We start from the raw sequence: 25522 nt of genomic DNA on the forward strand, positions 1-25522 counted from the left end.
TTTTATTTTAAACTTTATTATTTTGCGGAATTTATGTTTTTTTTTATTTGTACGTAAAACAATTCATTAATGTAATATTTGTTGAAAACTCATCACAGTTTGATATTTTGTATAAATTTTTTTTCTAAAGGATTAAAAAATATTTAAAATGACTCTTGAAAAAAAATTAAATATTCTACTTTTTTTATTTAAAGAAAAAATTATTGAAAAATATTTTATTCACTTTTTTAATAAAATGTTAATTTTTTTATATTTTGAAAAAAAAAATTAAAACATATGAATTTTTTCTAATGAATATAATAATTCAAAATTTTTGTTTCACTTTAATAAATATTTTTTTTATAATTTTATTTATTTAATAAATCTTAATAAATTAAAAAAAATATTGTGCATTTTTTTAATGAATAAAATAATTAAAAAATTTTAAACTTTACTATATGAATTTTATTTTATTTTTTTTATTATTTAATTAATTTAAAAAATCTTGAAAAAAAAATTAAAAAATGTGAATTTTCTAAAAAAAAATTCTATTGAAAAAAAATCTAATTAAAAATATTTCTAATGAAATTTTAATTTTTTTCTGTATTTTAAATAATTTAATAAAAAAATCTCGCAATTACACTATTTCAAAAAAAAATTTTTCTCATAATTTTAATTTAAAAAAATTGTGCAATATTTAAATTAATTAAAAAAAACCTTTCCTGTGCTCTATTTTCAACTATTTTATTTATTTATGAATTTAATTATTAAAAAATTAACGCAAAATTGTTCTACTTATTATTTACTCTCATAATCTAATTATTTTTTTATTATCATGGAAAAAAATGGTCTGAACGTTATCATCATGCATGGCAGCAAAAAACATGATAATGATGATGATTGTGATGAAACTTCTTGCATTTTATGATAAATATGCGTCATGTTCATTATTTTCTTTCGTTGCATGGCAACATCAACAACAGCAAAAAAGGAAGACTAACAGCCCATAAAAAAGGTTGCTTGCCTTGCCTCTGCTCTGCTCTGATAAAAGCGCATATATATTTAAATGAACAATTTTTTTAAGCAAATAGACAAAAAGAACTAAAATAAAGATTTCATAACAGAGAAAGAGAAAAAAAATTGTATTTATATTAAGAGTAATAAAGAAGAGTGAAAGAGAGAGAGAGAAACTGAGAAACAAGAAAAACAAGCAAACGAACGTAAAAAAAATTTAAAACATTAAAAATAAGCTTTCAGTAGTTTTCTTCGTAACTCGGCGCAACTCGTAAAATATGAGAGTTGTTAGCATTATCACAACATAATTTTTAAAGTTGGTTTCTTTTATTATTACTGCTCTACACACACAATTATTTTAATGATATCGCACTCTGTGTTGCTGCTTGTCATATGGAAAGGAGACACGGGCATGAAAAATTACGATAGTTGTGTTTTTAATTGAAACAAGAGGGAGACGAGATGCATTTAACATTTTTTTTATTTAAATTATTTTTTTTTTCTTTTCACACACAGTTAACAGTGGTTTTTCTTAAAAGGTCGTTTTGAAAAAAAAAATTTTTTTTTTCTGGTTTAAAAAAAATTCATTAAAAAACAAAAGGGTTTTATGCAAAAAAATGCACAAGTACAAAGTTTTTAATTAATTTTTTCTGGTTAATTGTTGAAAAATGATCCTGTATTGATGAACATGGACATTTTTTGTGCAATTAGTTTCTCTTTGAGAGCTTCAAAGGTATTATATTTCGCACAAAATTCGAGGAAAAATGTGAAAAATGAGTTACATTTTTTTATTGTTACATAAAAAAGATATTATTTTACATATTTAATTTTTACTTTGAATTTTTTGAATATTTTTTTTTAAATGAAGCTTTATGATATTTTTTTTATCTCTTTTTTAAATATTAAAAATTAATTTTAATTTGATTTAAATATTTATTTAATTTTTAATTAAATTAAATTAAATATTTTCAATAATTTAATGTAATTAATTTAATATTGAATAATATTTTAAAATTTATTTTTTAATTTTAATCAATTAAATATATTGTGAAAAAAGAAAATTTCGAGAGTAATTCATAAAAAAAAAAAATTTTTATTAATTTTGCACAGTTAGTTTTGTATTTGTTGATGCTTAACATTAAAAAAAATTAAAATATATATTTTAGGATATTAAAAAAATATATATATTTATTTATTTGACGAAAATTTTATATTTTCTGAATTTTTTACTTCTTTTCTGAAGAAACATATTTTTTATTATTTTTTAATTTAATTTAATTATTTATTTTATTGAATTATTAATTTAAATTAATTAATTAATTTTTAATTATTTTTTTTATTTATTTTAAATTAAAGTTAAGTTTAAATTTAAAGTTAAGCAATTTTTCATCATTCAATTATTTTATTTTTTTTTTCAACTTCATTTAACATTAAATAATATTTTAATATTTATTTTATTTTAATTAATTAAATATTAATAATTTATTTAATATTTTAAATATTTTTTCTTTTAAAAAAAATTATTTAATAAAAAAATTTAAAAAAAATATTTTTTTTCAGAAAAGAAGTAAAAACTTCAAAAAATATAAAATTTTTTGAAATTATTTGAAAAAAAAAAATAGAAAAATTTAAATTTCTTTTTAATATTTACATAATTCAAAAAAATATATTTTAATTTTTTTTTCATGTCAAACATTCAAAATCTTACAAAACTCACTGTGTTACATAACATTTAATAAAAAAAATATTTTTGATTTATTACTCTCGAAATTTTCCTTTTCAACAAGATACAAAAAAAAATCACACAAAATGACTGAGAAAAATCAAGTTTTTACAACAGTTTCATTTTATGTTGACTTTTAATTAAATATTCATTGCTAAAAAGAAAGAAAAAAACGTGAAACGCCCGTAATTTTTTTTCTTTTGTCTCTCTCTTATTTTATTTCTCATTTCCTTTCCTTTCTTTCAGTTTATTATCTTAATTATTATTTTACGCTGCAACGACGACGACGACACAAGAACAAAAGAAGGAACTCAAATATACTGTCGATTAATAATTTATACGAAAATTCAACCTATAAACATGTAAAATTGTTGTTGTTGTATTTTTAGTGTTTTCATGTTATCGGTAGTAATATAAAAAAGGTTTACACAAAAAAAACCCAAGGAAACAAAAGACAATTCAAACAAAACAACAGAAAAATTCCATATTGGTAAACATAAAACATTGAATTTTTTTTTCAATTTCTTTGTCAATTACGGTTGATAAATTTTTTTTTGTATAGATAAAAAGCCAAGACAACAATTTTTCTAAAAACATTCGATCGTGGTTAATATTTTAGTTTACATTTTTTTATGCAATTTTATTGAATTATTTATATTTTTTTCTATCCTATAAAAAAATTTGGTTAGCAATTTATTTTTTTTTTGCAGGAGGAGGTTTTTATGTGTGTATGTGTGAATTTTACACAGAAAAGGAGGGGGATTAGTTATTTTTAGTTGAAAAAGCGGTAAAATCATAAAATTTTGCATTCCAACCAAAAAAGTGAGTACATACCTGGTCGATGCTCGGAGAGCGTGCCTGTTCATCGCGATATTGCTGCGTTACGTCGAGCCGTTTGGGGCTTCGGGGTTGTCGTGCATACGGATCTTGTGCGCCATACAAATCGGGACTCGCAATATTAAGAAGACAACATTTCTGTACGATATCCACGAGAACCAAACCGTATTCGTTGCCGTAGGCCATACTGAAATTCGAGGAAAAAATGAATTTTTTTCACAAAAAATTGGGGAAATTCTTACAGTCCGTAACTGGAATTGATACAAAGTGATGTTATTTGTCCGGGATGCGTTCCGTTTTGCCATGGCGTGAGACAAACTAATTGCGGTTGGAAGCCAGCTAATTTTTTTTGGGGACCTGGTTTGACTTTCAGCATTCCATCAAACTGTTGCCGTACGCAAACATGCAAAAAATGGGAAAAAAATTGCGGATAAAAAAGGTAAATCAAACAAATTATGCTAAAACACATAATAAAACAAAACCATAAAATTATATGTTTGATTTAGATCCGATTTGAGGTATGCCATAAATTAGTTTGAATTTATGAAAAGGGATCTTGGCTCATCGCCGTTGATGGAAGAGAGAAAAAAAAGTTTTAATAATACAAAAATTGAACCTTTTTTTCACTATCTGTTGATTCGGTCTGTTTTGGCAGTGACTTTGGTATGAATTCACATTCGGGGCTGCCATCGCCATCATCGTACGATTCATAAGATATTAAGATTTCTAACACCTGTGGGACGAATTGTCGTTAAAAAGATGAAAAATGCTGAAAAAAAATCGGAAAAACTTGCCGTAGTCTCAGAAGTACATTCTAATTTTCTAAATTTAAATAATATCACATGTCCGCTGTTTCCAGCTACGCACAACCTTCTTGATTCAGCACATAAATAGATAATTTGTATAGCTAGGGGATCTTCTTCGGGCCCATCGACGGATCGTGTTCGGGGTCTCTCGAAGATTTTCGCCGTCTTGAGTTTGTACAAAATCTGCAGTGTGCCCGCACTGGCATCCCAAAACTTGATTGTGCCATCCTGATGTCCCGTGATGATAATTTCGGAGTAGCTAATTGAGGCGGGTTCCCATTCGCCGCCCGCCACGGGCCATTCGCGATCCGAGTAACCTGTGCGTCGCGTTAAGGCTTGCCTGCCGACAGCATAAAAGGCGGGCACGAGATCCGAGGGGCAATCCGCCATGTAAGTGCAACAAGTGACGGGCGACTCGTGCAAGTCCATCGGGTAAGGCGATTCGAAGGGCGGGAAGCCGGGCGTCAACAAATCTATCACAACGAGGTCATTTTGCAGCAACACCGCGACGGCATATGGCTCCTGCATATCACTATCCCACGGACTTTCGCATATTGTCACAAAATCTACCACGGGATGCTCCATTTCGAGCACCGTCGTTTGTTTGCCTTGCAGCACCGTGATGCATGGCGATTTGCCGCCACGTTCCATCGAAAGACCTCCCGAAAATATTGTCAATGTCTCTCTGTGAAAAGAGGAAAAATCAGAAATTAAAACCAAAATTCTCAAAATTTGAACTAAAAATGCAAAGACACTTTTACGACTTAAAATTAGTAAAATTTAACCAAGTTTTATTTAAAATATTTTTAAATTCACTTTTTTTTGTCAAAAAAAAAAAATTTCTAAACAATTTTAAAAAATTTCAAAATAATATTAAAAATTAAAATTTTTTCTTCAAAAAACAAAAATTTTTTTTTATTAAAATCTTATTAATTTTTTTTTGTTCTAAAAAGATTTTTTTTAATCAAAATTGCAATATTTTGCAATCAATTGCAATATTTGAAACTGAAAAAAAAATTTTTCTTTGACATAGTTTTGTTTTAAAAACTAAATCAAGAGCAAAAAAACTGTGTCAAAAACTGTGTCAAAGCAATTTTTGTCAAATCTTACTCCAAATGGAAAAAAATTTGTCAGAGGGCTCTAATTTATCATTTTTAATCATTTTACAACTCAAAACTGCCAAAAAATTGAATCTGAAAAAAAATTTTTCTTTGACATAGTTTTGTTTTAAAAACTAAATCAAGAGCAAAAAAACTGTGTCAAAAACTGTGTCAAAGCAATTTTTGTCAAATCTTACTCCAAATGGAAAAAAATTTGTCAGAGGGCTCTAATTTATCATTTTTAATCATTTTACAACTCAAAACTGCCAAAAAGTTGAAACTGAAAAATTACTGTGTCAAAAACTGTGTCAAAGCTAATTTTAAAAATCATTTTCAATATTTTGCAATTTGTTTTAAAAACTAAATCAAGAGCAAAAAAACTGTGTCAAAAACTGTGTCAAAGCCTTTTTTGACAAATCTTGCTCCAAATGAATAAAAATTTGTCAGAGGGCTCTAATTTATCATTTTTAATCATTTTACAACTCAAAACTGCCAAAAAATTGAAACTGAAAAAAATTTTTTTCTTTGACATAGTTTTGTTTTAAAAACTAAATCAAGAGCAAAAAAACTGTGTCAAAGCAATTTTTGTCAAATCTTGCTCCAAATGGATAAAAATTTGTCAGAGGGCTCTAATTTATCATTTTTAATCATTTTACAACTCAAAACTGCCAAAAAGTTGAAACTGAAAAATTTTTTTTTCTTTGACACAGTTTTGTTTTAAAAACTAAATCAAGAACAAAAAAACTGTGTCAAAAACTGTGTCAAAGCAATTTTTGTCAAATCTTGCTCCAAATGAATAAAAATTTGTCAGAGGGCTCTAATTTATCATTTTTAATCATTTTACAACTCAAAACTGCCAAAAAATTGAAACTGAAAAAATTTTTTTCTTTGACACAGTTTTGTTTTAAAAACTAAATCAAGAGCAAAAAAACTGTGTCAAAAACTGTGTCAAAGCTAATTTTATCAAATATTGCTCCAAATGGATTGAAATTTGTCAGAGGGCTCTAATTTATCATTTTCAATCATTTTGCAACTCAAAACTGCCAAAAAATTGAAACTGAAAAAAAATTTTTCCTTTGACATAGTTTTGTTTTAAAAACTAAATCAAGAGCAAAAAAACTGTGTCAAAAACTGTGTCAAAGCAATTTTTGTCAAATCTTGCTCCAAATGAATAAAAATTTGTCAAAGGGCTCTAATTTATCATTTTTAATCATTTTACAACTCAAAACTGCCAAAAAATTGAAACTGAAAAAAATTTTTTTCTTTGACACAGCTTTGTTTTAAAAACTAAATCAAGAGCAAAAAAACTGTGTCAAAAACTGTGTCAAAGCAATTTTTGTCAAATCTTGCTCCAAATGAATAAAAATTTGTCAGAGGGCTCTAATTTATCATTTTTAATCATTTTACAACTCAAAACTGCCAAAAAATTGAAACTGAAAAAAATTTTTTTCTTTGACACAGTTTTGTTTTAAAAACTAAATCAAGAGCGAAAGTGTGTCAAAAACTATGTCAAAGCAACTTTTGTCAAAGCAATTTTTGTCAAATCTTGCTCCAAATGGATAAAAAATTTTCAGAGGGCTCTAATTTAGGGCTCTAATTTATCATTTTTAATCATTTTACAACTCAAAACTGCCAAAAAATTGAAACTGCCAAAAAAAAAAAAGTTTTTTTTAAAAACAAAAGCAATTTTTGAAAAAAAATTTTTCCTTTCATAGTTTTGTTTTAAAAACTAAATCAAGAGCAAAAAAACTGTGTCAAAAACTGTGTCAAAGCAAAAAAGGGCTCTAATTTATCATTTTTAATCATTTTATAACTCAAAACTGCAAAAAAATTGAAACTGAAAAAAATTTTTTTCTTTGACACAGTTTTGTTTTAAAAACTAAATCAAGAGCAAAAAAACTGTGTCAAAAACTGTGTCAAAAACTGTGTCAAAGCAATTTTTGTCAAAAAAAGGGCTCTTAAGCATTTTATAACTCAAAACTGCCAAAAAGTTGAAACTGAAAAAATTTTTTTTCTTTGACATTTTTAAAGAAAAAATTATTAAAAAAATTGCTAAAAATGTTTAAAATTTTTTACAAAAAAAATATTCAATTAAAAAAATAAATAAATAATTTTTTTATTCATAAAACCAATAAAAATTTTAATAATTTTTGATGAGCAAAATTTTTAAGGTTACGAACTTAATTTCATAATTTTTTGTTCGAATACATTTTTTTTAGAAGAATAATTATTTAATGAAATTTATTAAAATTTAATTTTAAAATTTAATTTTTTTAAAAAACTCAACAAATCTCTTTAAAAATATTTATAAATAACTTTTTTTGTTCGATAGAAAAAAATTTCAAACAAAAATATTGTCACAAAAGCTCATGGAAATCCTGTTACTGTCACGATTGTTCGAAACTTTACAACAATAATTGATTGTCTCGAAAATTTTCTCCCTATCCGTCTATTTTTATCACAAAAAAAAAAGAAAATTTCCAATAAAACTGTTATGAAAAAGTTTTAAAATTAAACCGGAATTGCGTTCGTGCCCGTCTCCTAATCGAAATAATTTCAACTTTTTATTGCAGAAAGTTAGTCTCTCATCATCGTGTGTACTTACCCTACTCTCGTGGTTTTTATATCTACTTTGTGTATCGGCTTACATTGCTCTAGTTTGCCGTCTTTTGTTGGTTTTGCTGCAAAAATTACGAAAAAAAAATAATTTTATTTGCACCGCATTATTTTCACATCCATCAAAGACGACGCGGAGGTTCACTTACCGTGCGGAAAAACATGGAGTTGTGGTTTCCCGGGCGGTCCAGTAGAGCGTAAAGGCCACGTACATAACGAGCCATCGGTGTGCGACGTCACAAAATGCTTGCCCTCGAAATGCCAGGCCGCAGATCGAAGCGGCTCGTGAAATTGCCATCGAAGCTCTGCACTTTTCGCCCGCATGTCCCACAGAACAATCAAGCCGCACTCGTATCCTATTAGTAACTGTGGGGAAAAAATCGAGTTTTTGCGTCAAACAAAGCCATTAACGACAAAAAAAGTTAACAACTAACCTTATTAGCATCCAATGGATTATCTGACAGATGTACAACGGAACCGGGATGTACTCTACTTATTCTGAAAAACAAGAAAAAAAGCGAAAATGTATCGAGTTTCAAGGAAAAAATGCAAAAAAAATGTAAAAGTCCGAGAAATTGTACTCCATGCCAAAGGTATTAATTTTATATTCAATTTGAATTTTTCCGCAAATAAAAAAAAATTTGTAGCTGATGCTATCGCAGAGAAGAAGACACGAGAGCGCCATCCAATCAAATGATAAATGGATTGAATGATAAAACCATTAAACATAATACTCATTTTCTTTTCATTTTTTTTCCATTTTCTTCGTCTGTGTCTCCTTTTTCCGCCTCTAAGCAAATAATTTGCGAAATGCAAATAAAGAACTTTTTTTTTCGTCTTTTCTTTCAGACCGAATACGAAGAAACGACGTGATATCAATTCATCAATAGAAGGTCAACATCCAAATTCGAATGACATAATATTTGTTTTCTGTGGCATTTTCCTTCTTTTTTTCTGGCATGGAAAACGAACTACATTTAAATGATACGAAAATTGTCTTTTCTCAATGGTCACGAATACAATCAACGTAAATGAGGATATCCGATTCATTTGTTTAAGGATTATGTGATATCTTGTTACGATACCGGACCATGCACGTATTTTTCCTGTAAACATTCGAAGTATCATCCATGAAGATTGAGAAGGAAGATGGAAATGGGTTAATAAAGTTATTGTTTTTTTTTTGCAGGAGATACATTTTTGTTAAAGGAAATTTATGGAAAATGCTTTAAAAGGAAATTTATTGAAATGGAGTTGAGGTAAAAAAATTTAATATTGAAATTTTTTTCTTCGAGTTTTCTTATTTTTTTTTTAACTTTAACTGAAAATTTTTAATTTTTTATAAATTTATATTAATTTATTTAATAATTAAAAATTTGATAAAATAATTTTAATTGGATTAATTTTTTTTTAATTATCTTAATTCAATTAATTTTTAGTTTTAATTTAATTTTTAACTATTAATAAATTAAATATTAAACAAATAATTAAAATATTTTTTAAAATTCAATTTAAATAATTAAAAGTTAAATTAATTAATTATTATTTAAAATAATTATCAATAAATTAAAATTATTTTTATCAAATTATATTAAATTAATTTAAGTAAATTATAATAATTTAATTATTTAAATTAATTAAAAACTAAATCATATTAAAATTATTTTTTATCAAATCAAGTTAAATTTATTAAATAATTAAAATTTTAATATTTATTTTAAGTAATAATTGTTAAATTATTTTCATTTAATTTAATTAATAATTAATTTAATTTTATTTTTATTATTAATTATTTTGATGAAAGTAAATTAAATTTAATAATAAATTAAATTATTAAATTTAATTTTTATTTAAATTTAGCTTATTTTCTTAATTAATTTTATTTAATTTTTAATTATTTAAATAAAAAATTAACTAAATTATGATAAAAAAAAATAAAATGAAATTAAATTTTTTTTTTCAATATATTAATTTTAAATATTAATTTTCATGGAAATTTAAAAAATAATAAAACAAATAATTAAATAATTTATTAAATTGATTTATAAATATAAAAAATAATTTTTGTACATTTTTTTATATTTCACCTAAATGACTCATTGTTTTCATCAATTATTACGTATTACAATTATTATTTGATTTTTAAAATTTTTTTAAGTATAATAAAAATATGATAATAACACGAGTCAAAAAATCGAAACAGATGTGAAAAATAAATAGTATTTAAAAACAAAAACAACATGTGACTCCTATTGATACTCAGTTGCTTCTGAATTTAAGTATTGTAAACATCACAAATGTTTGAAAGTAAAACAGTCAAATATGAAAAAATTTCAAAAAATAGTGCTTCTCTGAAAAATTCAAAAAAGTTCAAATTCCAAAATATGAGAAAAAAATTGTTTTTTTCGTTGTTTGTGTTAATATTTTTGACATTTTCATGTGTCAATATACCTCAAAAACCATCCAAACCAGAAAAAAATGTGAAAAATTCCAAAATAAAAACTTTCAAATTATTTTATTTCAACAAAAAGAATTTGACAAAAGAAGTTGATGTCACAAAATTAAAACTTTTTCCAAAAGAAGATCCTACAAGTGATCGAATAGTGAATCAGCTTTTGTATATGCCTCAAAATTACGAGAATTACGCAAAAAATCTTCCTCTTGAAAAGTACAAGAAGATCAGTATAGTTCAAGGAATCGGAGAATTGGGATTCTGGAAAGGTTTTTATTCCAATGGCACTGAATTGTTCAAGTCTTGTCCCGTTTTTTCGTGCAAAATAGATAACAACGAGCCTTCTACTGCGGATCTTGTCATGTACAAAGGTCACCCATCCATGCCAAAAAGTCATCCTCATCAAATTCGTTTAATTTTCGAACTTGAAGGTCCTTTTTATGCCAAAGAACATTTTGGGAAAGACATTATCGGCGACTTTGAATGGATCTCAACATATCGACATGACAGCGACATTCCATGTCCTTACGGAAAATGGGTTCATTATGACGATCGAGTCAGACAACTTGAACAAACTGAGAATTTCGCCGCAGGAAAAACGAAAAAAATCGCCTGGTTTGTCTCGAATTGCAATCCTTTCAATAAACGAATGGAAATTGCAAAAGAATTGCGAAAATATTTGCCTGTCGATATCTACGGGAAATGCAGCGATCAAAATTTAAATTGTCCGAAAGACGATTCTTGTCTCAAAATGCTCGAAACTGACTACAAATTCTACTTGGCTTTCGAAAATGCAAATTGTGGCGATTACGTCACAGAAAAAACTTTCAAAACGTTCAATTATAAAGTTTTGCCGATCGTGATGGGACCTCGTCCCGAAGAATGTCGCAATCTTTTGCCGGAACGGTCTTTCGTTCATGTCGATGATTTCGATTCTGTGGCGCATCTCGGGGCATATTTGCAACTTCTCGATCAAGATGACAACTTGTACAATTCGTATTTCAGTTGGCGCGGAACTGGAGAAAGTGTTGAAGGTTTCGGATGGTACTTTTGTCGCCTGTGTGCAATGCTGCACAATCCCAATATCATGGATACGTCAAAAACTGCATTAGTTAATACAACTCTTGATGCATGGTTGTATCGAGATTGCCAAAAAGACACTTGGAAAATGAAATTTAATTCTACAACTTAATATTTTATAAAAAAATTTAACAAAAATTCATTTAAAAGTAGAAAAAAAAATTCTTGTAATTTTAAGTCAAAAATCATTCCGAAATTTATTTTTTTTATAGTTCAATTAATATAAAAAAATAAGTGTTTTTTTACTTATTTTTTAATTAAAATTAATTTAATTTTAATTTAATTTTTTAATTAAATAATTTAATTTTTTAATTAAATAAAATTAAAGAAAAAATATGAAATGTTATCAAAAATGTATTTTTTTTTGTTTTTTCTTAATTCTAAAAAATTTTTGAAACAACTTTCAATTTATAGAATTTTTTAAAATAAAATTCGTATTTAATTAATTTATTTTAAATATTTTTTTTGACTATTATTTTTTTATGAAATTATTTTTTAATTTATTATTTTGAAAATCAATTTTAAAAAAATATTTTTGTATTTTTTTTTTATAATTTTTTAAATTTTAATTCTATTTTATTTTACTTTAATTTTTAATTTTAATTTTTTTAATTTATATTTTTTTTAATTTTATATTATTTTAAAAAATTAAAAATGCAAAAAAAAATTTTTGCTGATGAAAAATATTTCACGTCAGAACCCTAATTTATTCTATTTAAGCTAAAAAAATAAATCGAAGAAATCAAAATATTCATTAAAATCACTTTTTGTCATCACGTCACACATCCTGCCGCCCATCAAATCCAATTACATTTGGCCAGAATTGTTAGTTGGTGCACAATTGAGCGGAACAGATTCACTAAAATTAATGCTTGGCTGCACAATTACACAGAAAAACAGTAAATTTATGTAAATTTGCTCTGACCTTACGACGTGTTTCTTTGTGCCGAACAATTGCTGTGCCCAGAGATGCAGGTAAGTGATGATTTTTTGTGTCGCTGCACATGCAAAGTCCATTTACGAGACATTATGAAGCATTTTTAATTAGCATTCCCGCACAAAACGACAAGAAGTGCGGAGAAGAGTATTTAATTTGTGCACCTATGCAAATAATAATGGATGATGAGACCGAATAAAGTGCTCGAAATGTAAAACTAATTGCTGTTTACAGTGCGTGATTTCGAATGGAAAACGAGAGAGAATATCCGTCGTGCGTTTATTCGACCCTGTAATTGCATTCAAGTGGTTAGCTTGACTTGTCTCCGCCTCCCAGGGACAATTTCGGAGCGTAATTAAATGAATTCATGTCGAAATTAAATCAAAATCCAGCCGATATCGAATTGCCGATAAATTGCGGAACGTTTGGTTACCCGACCACAAACAATCCAGGAGGCAAACCTTCCTTTTGCGGTACGTACGTGTTCTCTCGAGAGACACAATATCAAGACATATTTATAAATAACGCCGTAATTTGATGTATTTTAGCCAGCAGCAACGTTTCTTCCCATCAAAATGGCCTCATCTGGCGATAGTTGCTGACAGCACCCGAAAAAGAGGCTAAAAAACGACAAAATAGTGTGTGTGTGGTCGGATTATGGCACTATAATACAAAGACAATAACCATAAAGCGGAATGGCTTCACTCGTGTCAATAAAAGTATGAATGTGTAAAAGATTATCGCCCCTTGGTAAAGTGTTGTTTTTGCGACTTTTTGCAAAGTTGTGGCCAGCGATAAGGCGTGCAACGGAATTAAGAAGCAATTCAAGCAGAGATGAGGAGCAAATTATTTCGACAATTAGACAAACAGCAAAAGTGTGTGTGGCAGACCACTTACCGAGAGAAAATTGTGCAATTCCCATGATTTTCATGTGGTTTGTCTCAAGTTCAAGTTTTGTCTGGCAGATTAATTAAAGAGATTTTGTCGCAAAAGCTTGAAATTTGATGAATTCTCACGAATTTAATGGTTTGTTGAATTAAAATTTTCGTTTGAAAGTTAATCGAATAACGAGCATGAATTATTTTTCAACAGAAAATTTGATTTTTGAACAAATTTTTCAAGATTTTATTGTAAAATGATTTTTTTTAAATATTTTTTTATATAAAGTGTTTCAATTTTTTGACAGAAGTTCAATTTTTAAAGTATTAATGCGTTATTTTGACAAAAAGCAAAAACTTTGCATTAAAATTTAGAAAAAGAATTTTTTAAATAAAAAAAATAAATAAAATTATGAAAAAATTGATTTAAATATTTGGAAACAAAAAATATAATTAATATAAGTAAAAATTCTCATAAAAAAATTAAATTTTGAAATTTATTAAAAAATAACAAAATTTTTATATAAAAAATTTAAATTAAATTAAAAATAATTTTTTATAAAAAGATTAAAAAATATAAATTTTTTAAAAATATTTTATTTTGAAATTTATTTTTATTTTTAATTAAAATTTAATTTATAAATAATAATTTTAATTTACAATTTTTAAAATTGTATTTTATTTTCCAAAATTAAAAAAAGGTTTGTCTAAAATGTTTTTAAAATTAAAAAAAAATTAAACTGTTATAAAAAAGTAAATTTTCATAAAAAAATTATATAAAAAAATAATTTAAAAAAAAGTACAAATAAATTTTTATAAAAAAATACAACTCTTATTAAAATAATTTTTTTATGATATTATAATTTTTTTTATGAAAACTTAATTTTTTGTAAATTTATTTTTTTTATTTTTAAAATATTTTAAGAAAAGACGTGACTTAAGATTTTGAGAATTAAAAAAAAACTTTCATGAAAGTTTTTTTTTTAATCAAAATTTAATTTTTTATAAAATTTTTTTTTTAGTTTTCAAATATTTAAGACAAATTTTTTAAATTTAATTTTTTTTTTAATTTTGAAAATTATTTTTCTTGTTTTTTTTATAAAACTTTAGCTAAAAAAAACTCTCATTTTCAAAAAATTTTTAAAAATCTCAATTTAATTCTAAATTTTAATTTTTTTATTAAATTTTCGATCAAATAACGAAGAGAAAACGACTCTGAGACTAAAATTTGTAACAATTATTGTGAAATGCAGAACAAAAGTCATCAACATGGAACAAAAATCCAACAAAACGTTTGTGCAAATCTTGTAAAAGCTTAATTGGAGCCATTAACAAAAAATTTCTATTCAGAAATTCATCTCCTTCGAGCAATTTCATGTTTGAAAAATAAAAATCCATCGAGTACAATTCCCCCGTTTTTGCTGTTTCATACTTACAGATCTATCGTTTTGTTCCAATTAATAATGTAACCACTAAGGGAGAATGCCTCCGTATTTACAACGTGAATATTGCCTTTTTCCGTGCCCACATACAGCCATTTGCTGCCGACCGCCAAGTGCAGAAATGTGATGCGTTCCCGCTGAAACTTTAAACTTTGTACTATAACTGGACTTTTTTGCTTGAAGTTCCACAGATGGATTGTGTCGTCGGCAGTTGCGGTAACGAGTTGCCCCTCGTTCACGAGAAAACGGATGAGAACGACAGCTTGGGGCGGATCTCCGTCGTGTCTTACGTGCGCATCGACTCCGGGCTTCCCTAATCTGTGAGAAAAAAATTGCAAAAACGGATATTTGACGAGTTAAGGATTCGATTTTTTTTGTAAATTTGAAAGTTTGCGTTGCAGAAAATATTTTTTGCCTTTGAAAATGAAGAAAAAAATGAAATTACAACAGAAAGAGAAAAAAAAGATGAAATTAAATTAGTCAATTTTATTACATCATCGTCATTATCATCATCAAGTTTCTCCCTTTTTCCGTCGTCGTTGCCTCTCTATGGACGAGTTACAGCCGATAAACAAGACGAACGACGACTTAATTCAATTTTACCTTTTGATGGTTTAATTGATGTTCCAAACGTTTTGTTTCCATCTCTCGCCGTCCTTTTGTTTCACGAAAATTGTTCGGAATCATTAAAAAGTTGCCTGTGAAATGAACAAAGAAAATAATAATAAAAACGGTTCCCCAGGTGACTTTTTTTCTCGCTCTAAACTTCCATTCATGCATGAAAATAACAATATTATTAATGTTCGGGACCTGCAAAGAACTTTTTTTTCTCCTCTGTTATCTTCAAAGTGCGATAAGTAAAAGTTAATTAATGATTCGCGCCGTTTTTGTTCGTTTGTCGCGCGAATAATTTTTTTCAATAAGATATCGATGTCTTGAGGAATTCTGTTTTAGCATGAAAAATTATGAGTACTTACCTCACGTACAAAGTGCAAAATGGGAGATGAGCACCTTTTTCATGTAATAAAATAATGAAGAAATATCTTCTCGACATTAAATTCATTTCTGCGCAAAATTAATAATAATTTAAAGGCACGAAGAGTCTGGTGCCTAATGAACCATTAATATTTTAAACGACAGTAATATTAAAACATGTTTCATGGATAAATATTTTTATTTATATAGAGATGAATGGATGGAGGTGTCTGGCATTTATTTATTTTATTTTTTGGGTAATTTTGTGAGAAAATTAATAATTTTCATTAAATAAAAATTAATTTAAAAATTTTTAAGTTTATCAAAAAAAAATATATATATTTTTTAATAAATTTAATTTAAATACAAAATTTTTTAGAATTTAATTTTTTAAATTATTTCTTTATTTAATGAAATAATATTAAAATTAATAATATTTGCTTAATTAATTTTTTTTTAAATAAAATAATTATTTATATAAATTTTAAGTTTAAAAATTTCATTAAAAAATGTTTTTAATGTTTTTTGAGAAATAAAAAATTTTAATAAATATTTAAATTTAAAAAATATTAATAAAAAAAATATTTTAATATAAAATTATTTTTTTTATTATTTTTTTAAATTTTATTTAATAAATAATTAATTAAATATTTATAAAAAATAATTTAAAATTTTATTCAATAACAATTTTCATTCAATAAATAATATTTTAACTAAATAAAAACTTTTTTTTATTAAATTTGAGAAAAATTTTAAAATAATATGAATTTAAAAAATTAAAAATGTTTTATATGAATTTAAAAAAAAAATAATTTTTTAAAATTAAAATTAAATTAAATTTTTATAGGTATGAATTTTTTAAAAAATTATTTTTTTTAAATATAATAAATTTTGTATGCATGAAAATATAATTTTAAAACCAGTTTTTGAATGTTATTTATTTATTCATTTAATGTCAAAAAAAATCATAGCGTAATTTTTAATTTAATAAAAACTGTTAAATTTTCTCGTAAAATCCCATTTATTTATTTAATAAAGTCATTTACGAACCTTTCTTGCATTGTAATAATTTGAATGATAAATATTGATACAACTAATGAAAAAAATAAATTTTTTAACGATAGAGCTTACTTCTTAATGATGTTTGTTGTTATTATTGCCATTAAAAATAAACAGCAATATATATTTCTAAAGAAGGAAGTTTTTATATTTTTATTATATTTTCTCCGTTATTAAATAAATAAAGAAAAAATGGGAAAATTTCTCTCGATTTTCCTCATTTTCTCTCGTTTTTTTTTTCAAAGATGATTACAAAGTTTAATTAATGTGCTCATTTTGCGCAATGGCGACGGCCTTTTAAATGTGAATAAAGAAAGTTTAATTTTTTCCTTACCTTCGTCATTTTCGTCGTCCGTGACGTCGTCGTGTTAAATGCTAATAGAGTCCGCTATCTGGAGAAATAAAAGGAAAAAAGGGAGAGAAAAAGATTAGAAATGAGAGTTGAATTTCGAAATCAAATTATGCAAATACAGAACATCATCATGACCTATACTCGACCGCTTTTTTACCCAGATTGAAAATTTTGCGACATTTTGAAATGGATCACGTTGTTTACGTCGCTCGTCTCGAGAACGCGTTGCAGCTACGAAATCTGTAAACAACAATTGTGTGTCAAACTATTTTATTTTCCATTTTGTGATACACACAAAAATCCCATGAGAAGCAAAAAATAGTAGAGTTTGTTGTTGATGCGACTCAAAACTTGAGAGATAAACAAATTAATTACGATTTATGTATATTTATTCGGGATTTTGTGTATTTTTCGATCCAGTTTGTGTTTTCCGTTTTGTACGTCGACCAAAAAATGAACAAAACATGCAGTCAATTGTAAATGATTTTATTGCGAATTGAAAAGCTAATTTAATGCTTCAATTAAGCTCGAACTGGCAAAAACAGAAAATTGGTCGGAGTAAGGTAAAAGTTATGAAATATGACGCTCACCATGGCATGGAAATGGACATGCAAAAAATATTTTTATTTTTTTTTTTTTTTTGTAAAAAGAAGGCCCTGAAGCTTTCAATTATAAATGTAACCGAAAAATATAAAAAAAACTGAAGAAACATTGATGGGAATTGAAGCACATGTGCTTCTTCCTTCACATTTTGTCCTATATTACAAATTTTCTCTTATATCATGTCAATCACAATTTTCGTATAATTGGATCGAAAAATGTCAGTCAAAGTTGTTTTAAATATGTATGTCGCCCTCCTTGGGATTTTTTTTTACAATAATGGATTTTTTTTATTTTTTTACATATAATTTTATATAACGAATCCCTGTAAAGCAAAAAAAAATTTGCATTGGGACGAAAGTATTTAATGTGAATTGTGATAAAAATTTTACAATGTGAACTGGGGCGAAATTTTTTAATGTGTTTTAGGTAAAAATTTTTAAATATGCATTGGGTCAAAATTTTTGAAAAATTTTTAAATGTGTAAAAATTGGGTCAAAATTTTGGGCAAAAATTTTCAAATATGCATTGGGTCAAAATTTTTGAATGTGTATTGGGTAAAAATTTTAAAACGTGAACTGGGCAAAATTTTTTAATGTGTTTTAGGTAAAAAATTTTGAATGTTCATTGGGTCAAAATTTTTGAATGTGCATTGGATAAAAATTTTTAAATATGCATTGGGTTGAAAATCTTAAATTTGCATTGGTAAAATCATGTTAGAATGTCAACTGGGGCAAATTTTGAGTGTATAATACTATAAGAACTTAAAATATGCACTGGGACGAAAAATCTAATCGTAAAATGGGATATTTTTAAACAGATTCGCTTTATGGGATTCTGTACGTAATAAAAAATGCAAACAAGGGATGGCGACGCCTGGTCCTTTATTTATGAATTTTATTAATTTTTCTGGATCCATTAAAACTGAAGAAGAGCAAAATTGCAGATACGTGAATTTTTGATGCGTGGGAGCCCATTAAAATTTTTCTCTCTGTGTGCGAGTCATTAACAACCCCCACACAGAACGAGGCAATTGGAAAAGTTTTTGAGTTAATCTCGGTCTGTGTGTTTTTCACATTTTACCCGCATTAAAAGTTGCCATTGTCTCGACTCAGGTGATTTGTACCTGTCTCGAGTCAAAAGCACAAAGCAAACATCATGAATGACTGAATCCATTTATTTACAATTTTAATTTTTTTTTCATGAAAATTACATGTCAAGTACACTTTTGAGTTGTAATGACGGACAAAAGATCCACTTTCAGAGATTTCTTTTTGAAAAAAAAAATTAAAGTTTCCTCAGAGTTTTATGTCAAAAATGCCACGTACTTTCTCGTTAATTCCATTTCAAGATCGCAAACGGGCACGAATCGAAAGTGCGGATTTGCAAAAAATTAAATCATTTTTTAAAAAATGCACGAAAAACATAATTTTGTTGATATTTTCGCTACTTTTTCTCGTGCCGTCGCTCGTTTGGACAACATACCAATTGATAAACTGCTTAGCAACGAACTGCGCCGACTATTGTCAACAACGACGGCACTTGTAAAGGTAAAAAAATATAAAAAAAAATTATGAAAATCCTCTTAAAACTTATTTTTCTGCAACAAATTCAGGAAAATATTCATGCCACTCACAGAAATAATTCGTCAACACAAAATATTTCTGATGCTTTTAGTGCTGAACGTTGCCTTGGTTGTGCCGCCGCTCGCAAGGATAATGCAAAATTTCGTTCGTTGTCTCGATAAAAAGTTAAATGTTGATGTGTAAGTGCGTCTGACGTGCATTCGAGCATGCAACATGTTTTCAAGCAACATATCAGCTTTGATGACAAATTAAATGGAAAACATTTACAAAACTTTACATGACACATAACATAAAATGCTCATTACAATTTAATTGCAGTCATGACAGGACTTTGCTCCGGTCTCTTTCGGATTTGAAATATATAAACTTAATTGAAAATTAATTAATCTGAGGCTGAGACACGAATTAGATACACTTTTGATGCATTTTTAATGATTTTTCATCGATTGGCTCAAGTTTTCTCATGAGGAGTAAGAAAATGTGAATTGAGGAGTACAAAAAAGTGAAATAATTAATTTTTGGCGGGAAATTTTTCTGGCTTATGTCAAAATACGCATTTCAGGTACTTTTATGAGTTATGAGGAGTATGAAAATGTAAACAATTTCAAGAGGAGTACGAAATTGTGAAGGAAAAAAATAAAACAATAAAATTTTGGCGGGAAAATTTTTTCAACTTTTAAGGCAGTTTTCAAGTCATGAAGAGTATAAAATCAAATTATTTTCAGGAGGAGTATGAAAATGTGCGAAAAATGTGAAATGAGGAGTACTAAAATGTGAAAAATTAAAATTTGTTAAAAAAAATTTGCATTATGTCAATTTTAGCTCATCAATAGTACTTTTACGAGTTGTGAGGAGAATAAAAATGTGAAAATTTTCAAGAGGAGTTGAAAAATGAGAATTGAGGAGTACAAAAAAGTTAAAGTTTAGCTGAAAGAGTCAATTAAGGCAGTTTTTTGCCTCTTGAGGAGTATTAAAAGTAAACATTTTTTACGAGGAGTACAGAAAAGTGAAATTTGTAGTTTTTCTGTAAATTTTAGTTTTATCTATAAACTTCATGAATTCGAAACTTAAAGTTTTCTTTGAAAAAAATGAGAAAAACGATTGTTTTGTCGCCAAGGTGTCGCTAAACGACAATCGACGACGACGCCATGCCACGAGCCAATCGGAACGACAAAATAATTCAAATAAACCATAAAATCATCATATCAATAGTAGTGCAACGTCGTAGAGTAGAACGACAACGACATGTTATTAGATAAAAAGTTATTTTTCATTGCTTGTTATTTTTATTCAGTCACTTGCTCTCAGTCGTATGCCTCACATGATTGCATTTTTCAAATGTTTATTTGCTCCAATCGTTCGCAGTGATACGATCGCAATGTTTGATCACATAAAATAACATCAACAATGTAGTATTTTTCATAAATATATGATGCAACATTTCGCTGCAGTGGATGATGATGATGACGATTGAATGAATGCACGAGACAGGATGATAATAATAAACTATGAATGGCAAAAATTCTCGTATTATTATTATTTTGCGTTGTTCTTGCTCCTGCTATGAAATAATAAAACCTAGTTGAGTTATTTTTCATCATCCGAATTTTTTTGTGTAAAAAAACTAAAACAGAACAAGTGACCGATTTCGTAACGTCGAGGCAGTTAACAATGTTCAAAAACGAGATAAACTAGAAAAATATTTGAAATACTTTTTGTATTTCGGGTACATTTAATACTCCGATGGATTCTCGACTTGGGGATTAAGTGAGCCTTTATTTATATATTGATTGAAAATGTATGAGGAGGCAGGCAAACAGAAGGTAAGTTGTTACAAAAATATCTCGTTTACGGAAAATATTATAGAAAAATATTCGTTCTAAGCTATGTAATGTTGACTATCCATCATCCAGCGTTAGAAAAACATAGCATTAAGATAGGAGGATAACGATTTGATGTGCCTTGAATGGACTTAAAGTGTGTCATTTTTATTTTTTGTTGCGAAATTCTTCTTTTTTTGATAAAATAGACTTTATTTTTCATGAAATATACTAAATTTTACCATTTTTTACTCCTCGTTTCACAATTTTGTACTCCTCTTTTTTTTTAAATTTTTACAATTTATTACTCCTTCTGACTTAACAGACTTTGTCATTCTCACAAAAGTTAATTAAATAGAATTAAAAAATATTAATTTTACATTTTGGTACTCCTCACTTCACAATTTCGTACTCCTCTTGAAATTTTTTTCACAATTTAATACTCCTCACTTAAAAAAAAGCTAAAAATCGTAAGTTATAATAATTTTTTTCCCATAAATGTCTCAACTAAGATTCTTAAAATCTTCTAAAATTCAACGGTGATGTTTAAAATTTTAACCTTCAAAAATTTAACGTCAAATTTGACATTTAAAAAACATGACAGCTGTCAAAAAATTTGAAAAATTTAATTTTATGGCAATTTAAAACCTTTTTTTTCTCTAAAAAAAATTTCTTTTTCCAAAAATAGAAAAAAAAATTTTTTTTTTGGTAATCCCTAACGTTATTAATTTAACGTCAAAATGCATTTCCAGCACCAACTTGCAATATCTCGTTACAAATCCTAATCCATTTGCTACATTATCGTCCCGTACTTGTCGTTTTCTATATACGATAGTTAGTTACATAACAAGGCAAAGTACTTTTTTAGCTATAATCCCGCTTTTCTCGATAGACTTGCCTTTTCTCACAAAATCTCGTTGCATTTACTGAAACGAGCAAAGTTAATCAACTGCTGTATTTTTTCTGAATTTTTTTCTTTTTCTACGGATTATGAGGCATGAAAAATTTCATTTTGCAATTTATTGTTTATTTTTAAATTTTTTTTTCTCAATCAAAAATTATTATTTTTATAAATTGGATTTTTTTACGGTTCACCGAATCGTTCACTCGAATTACCTCTTCGAATGTTTTTCAAAAAAAAAAAAAAAAAAGAGAAAATTGATGTTTCATGTAAATTTTTCCTGTTTAGTTAGATAAACTTTGGTATCAATTGCAAGTCATGTGGGTGTGAAATGGTCATTTATTTGCAAGTTTTCGACTTGGACAAAAGACCAAGAGGGAAAAGTTGAACAATTGCATTGTTCGAAAGTTATGCGGAAGTTAAAAAGTTTTTTTTCTTATTTTCCTTAAATAAGAAAAAAACGTTTTTGATTCCTTTTTAACTTTTTTTTTTTATCGTTCAGTTTGACTTGTAACTCAAGATGCGGTTTTGTAGCAAACTTTTAAAGTAATTGAGCTTTTTGTAAAAATTTCAAAAGATGAAAAATTTAATTGAAAAAATGCATCTTTTATCATCGTGTCGCTCATTATTTTGCAGCGCAACATTTTCCGATGGAACAAAGAAATTTCCTCGACAAAAGCAAATTTATTTAAATTTTCGAGATGAATGATGGCCTAAAATGATGTCCCACAGCAACGACAAACAAAAGACAATAAATTACAGGAATTTTATCAGAAATTGTTTTTAAAATTGTGTTTTGCATCGTGCAAAATTGGAACAAAGCGACTGGCAGGAGAGGAGAAGAAGAAGATTGATGGCATGAGATGATGACAATTAAAAATTGGTTTGCACCTGATCCTTTTCCGTGTCTCTCGTGCAAACGCCTGGTATTTTATTTTTTTATTCAATTACAAAAAAAATTATTTTTTTTCACATCAATTCTTATCGTGAGTAGTCCACGCATATTTTCCGCCATCTGTTGCTTTTGAATGATTTATTTAGGTGAAAAAGGAATTTATTTTTTTTTTCTATGAGCAAAACATGCGAAAGTCGTGTCGAACGTGTAACGCAAGATTTTGCACTCAATTTATCAAAACAGCGAAAAAAAACCTTTTTTTTCTTCTTAACTTGTTTTTTTTTTCATTTTTTTAATAAAACTCAAAGCAATAAACAATCACTTAGTCATGATGGATGTTAATAAAGCTCTTGACCTTTTTTATTTTATTTTTTCAAAAAACTCATTTTAACATAAAAGTTTGTTAGCATCATTTTTATTGATTAAATGAGCTCAAAACAGCGTGATTTAAACACTTTTTTACTTTTTTTTCAGAGGTGTGGCAGAAACAGTAATAATTATGGTCGTGATGAATAAAAACCAAATAAAAATAAATAATAAAGGGGAAAAACCACGAAAAATTCTACGGATCATTAAAGATTTCCTGTTTGTCGCTCCGAAAGAAGCAGAAGAAAAGAAAAAAAGATGACGCCTTTTTATCGCTTTCCTTAAGCTAAAGCTCAGCTAAAGGCACCATTATTACTGTACTTTACGCGAAAAAACGGATTTTGTATCAAATTTGGTGACATAAACAACAAACGCAGTACGTTGACCTATTTTTTTGCGAATCGAGATGAAAAAACGAATAAAATATTTTTTTTTATTGGGGAACATTGACAATGATGTCAAAGGGGTCATTGCCATAAAAACATTTTTTTTGCTGCAAGAACGGGATTTTTATAACAGGACCCTGAGGAGAAGGAAGAAAGATAGATTTGATAACTTTTGTGGGAAATTGCATTTTGACACTCCATTAATTTTGATTTCCAGGCGACGGCCGAGATTATTGTCGTTCAGCTTTTTTCTCTTTTTTTTATTTTTGGTAAAAGAGGACAATTTCCCTCCAGTTATTCAGCCTACGAAAATCGATCGGGACAAAATATATTATTTCAATTTATGGTAAATAACGTTTTTTTGTGTTTTTCTCTTTTATTCTCGAACGAAGTGAATGAAATATGAGAAATTGGATGGTTTGTAGTCGATGGTTTGTAAAATGAAACGTCTCGTGTGTTATTGGGATGTAAAGTAGAAAGGGTTCTATCAAGATGGATTTAACTGAAATTTCGTTGCTGAAGGCATGTTGTGATATAAGGTCTTGTTTTGAGGGATTTTCAGTGCTTAGAAGTGTTTAAGTTTTTTTTTCTTTATAATTTTTTTATAGTTTTGCTGAATAAATTCATAAATTAATTTTTTTAAAATTTAATTTAATTTTTTTTATAATTTAATTTATTTTTTTTTATAATTTAATTTTATACCTATTTATTAAATTTTTGAAATTTTATAATTTTTAATAAAATTAAATTTTAATTTAATTTAATATTTAATTTATTTTATTAATATTTTATTAAAAAATTTTTTAAATAATTATTTAATTATTTTGAAATTTATAAAAATATTTTAAATTAATTTTAATAAATTAAATTTAAATTGAAAAATTTAATATAGCAAACTTAGTTAAGAAATTTTTAACAAAATTTTTATTTTCTCAAAAAAAGTAAAAATTATTATTTTTAAAATAAATCTTCATTTTTATATTTATTTTTTAATTAATTATGTTAACGTGATAAAAAAATTTACAAAGGCTTAAAAAATTATTTTTTAAATAATTAAGACATTTATTTAGGTAAATATTTTTCAAAATGTTTTTTTTTTAATTTTAATTAAATTTTTTTTTTAATTTTATGAAATTAAAAATATTTTAATTTAAATTAAAAATTAATTCAAATCAAAAAAATAATTTTAAAATTTTTACTATTTAAAAAAAAAACAGTTTTTTATTAATTTTCATAAATATCAACTGAAAATGACATAAAATATTATTTTCATGAAAACTGTATCGATTTTACCCAGAAATCGATCATTAAAACAGTTTCATTATAAATATCAAAGTGAGTAAAATTATCGCTTTGAACAGATATCGAATTTCAATGAAAACATTGAAATCTGGTAAACATTCATTATATCTGTCTGACTAAAGCAACATCATTAAAACTTTGTTTTCAGCCAACATTCAATTAAATTTTTGCCGAACTAAATACATTAAACATTGCCCGACTTTGCCCACAAATAACTTTATTTGTTACCTGTAATGATAATAAATAATTATCAACTTGTTTACACCACAGACGCTTTTTTAATTGGTTTCAGCGCAAAACATTTTTCCTGTAAAATCATTATTATTATTTTCGTGGAAAGACACGAAATAAATGATAAAAAGGAGAAAATTATAATTAAAATTAATTTATGTACGAAGAAGAAAAAAAAAATGTTG

At 26.5% G+C, this 25522-nt stretch overlaps 1 protein-coding gene across 5 annotated transcripts in view; it reads right to left on the reverse strand.

Annotated features, from left to right (window-relative positions):
* LOC134836148 (syntaxin-binding protein 5) overlaps window positions 1-25522 on the reverse strand; it is a 111187-nt gene that overhangs the window by 21636 nt on the left and 64029 nt on the right. For all 5 annotated transcript variants that reach the window (XM_063851387.1, XM_063851386.1, XM_063851384.1 and 2 more), the window contains exons 3-10: window positions 14859-15182; window positions 8510-8573; window positions 8225-8441; window positions 8065-8140; window positions 4348-5044; window positions 4170-4286; window positions 3796-3938; window positions 3551-3740 (exon numbers count right to left, since the gene is read on the reverse strand). In XM_063851387.1, coding sequence (XP_063707457.1) covers window positions 3551-3740; window positions 3796-3938; window positions 4170-4286; window positions 4348-5044; window positions 8065-8140; window positions 8225-8441; window positions 8510-8573; window positions 14859-15182 — 1828 coding nt within the window. The remainder of the gene's footprint in view (window positions 1-3550; window positions 3741-3795; window positions 3939-4169; window positions 4287-4347; window positions 5045-8064; window positions 8141-8224; window positions 8442-8509; window positions 8574-14858; window positions 15183-25522) is intronic.

The sequence above is a fragment of the Culicoides brevitarsis genome, chromosome 3 (assembly GCF_036172545.1).
Source record: "Culicoides brevitarsis isolate CSIRO-B50_1 chromosome 3, AGI_CSIRO_Cbre_v1, whole genome shotgun sequence".
Classification (NCBI taxonomy): Eukaryota; Metazoa; Arthropoda; class Insecta; order Diptera; family Ceratopogonidae; genus Culicoides; species Culicoides brevitarsis.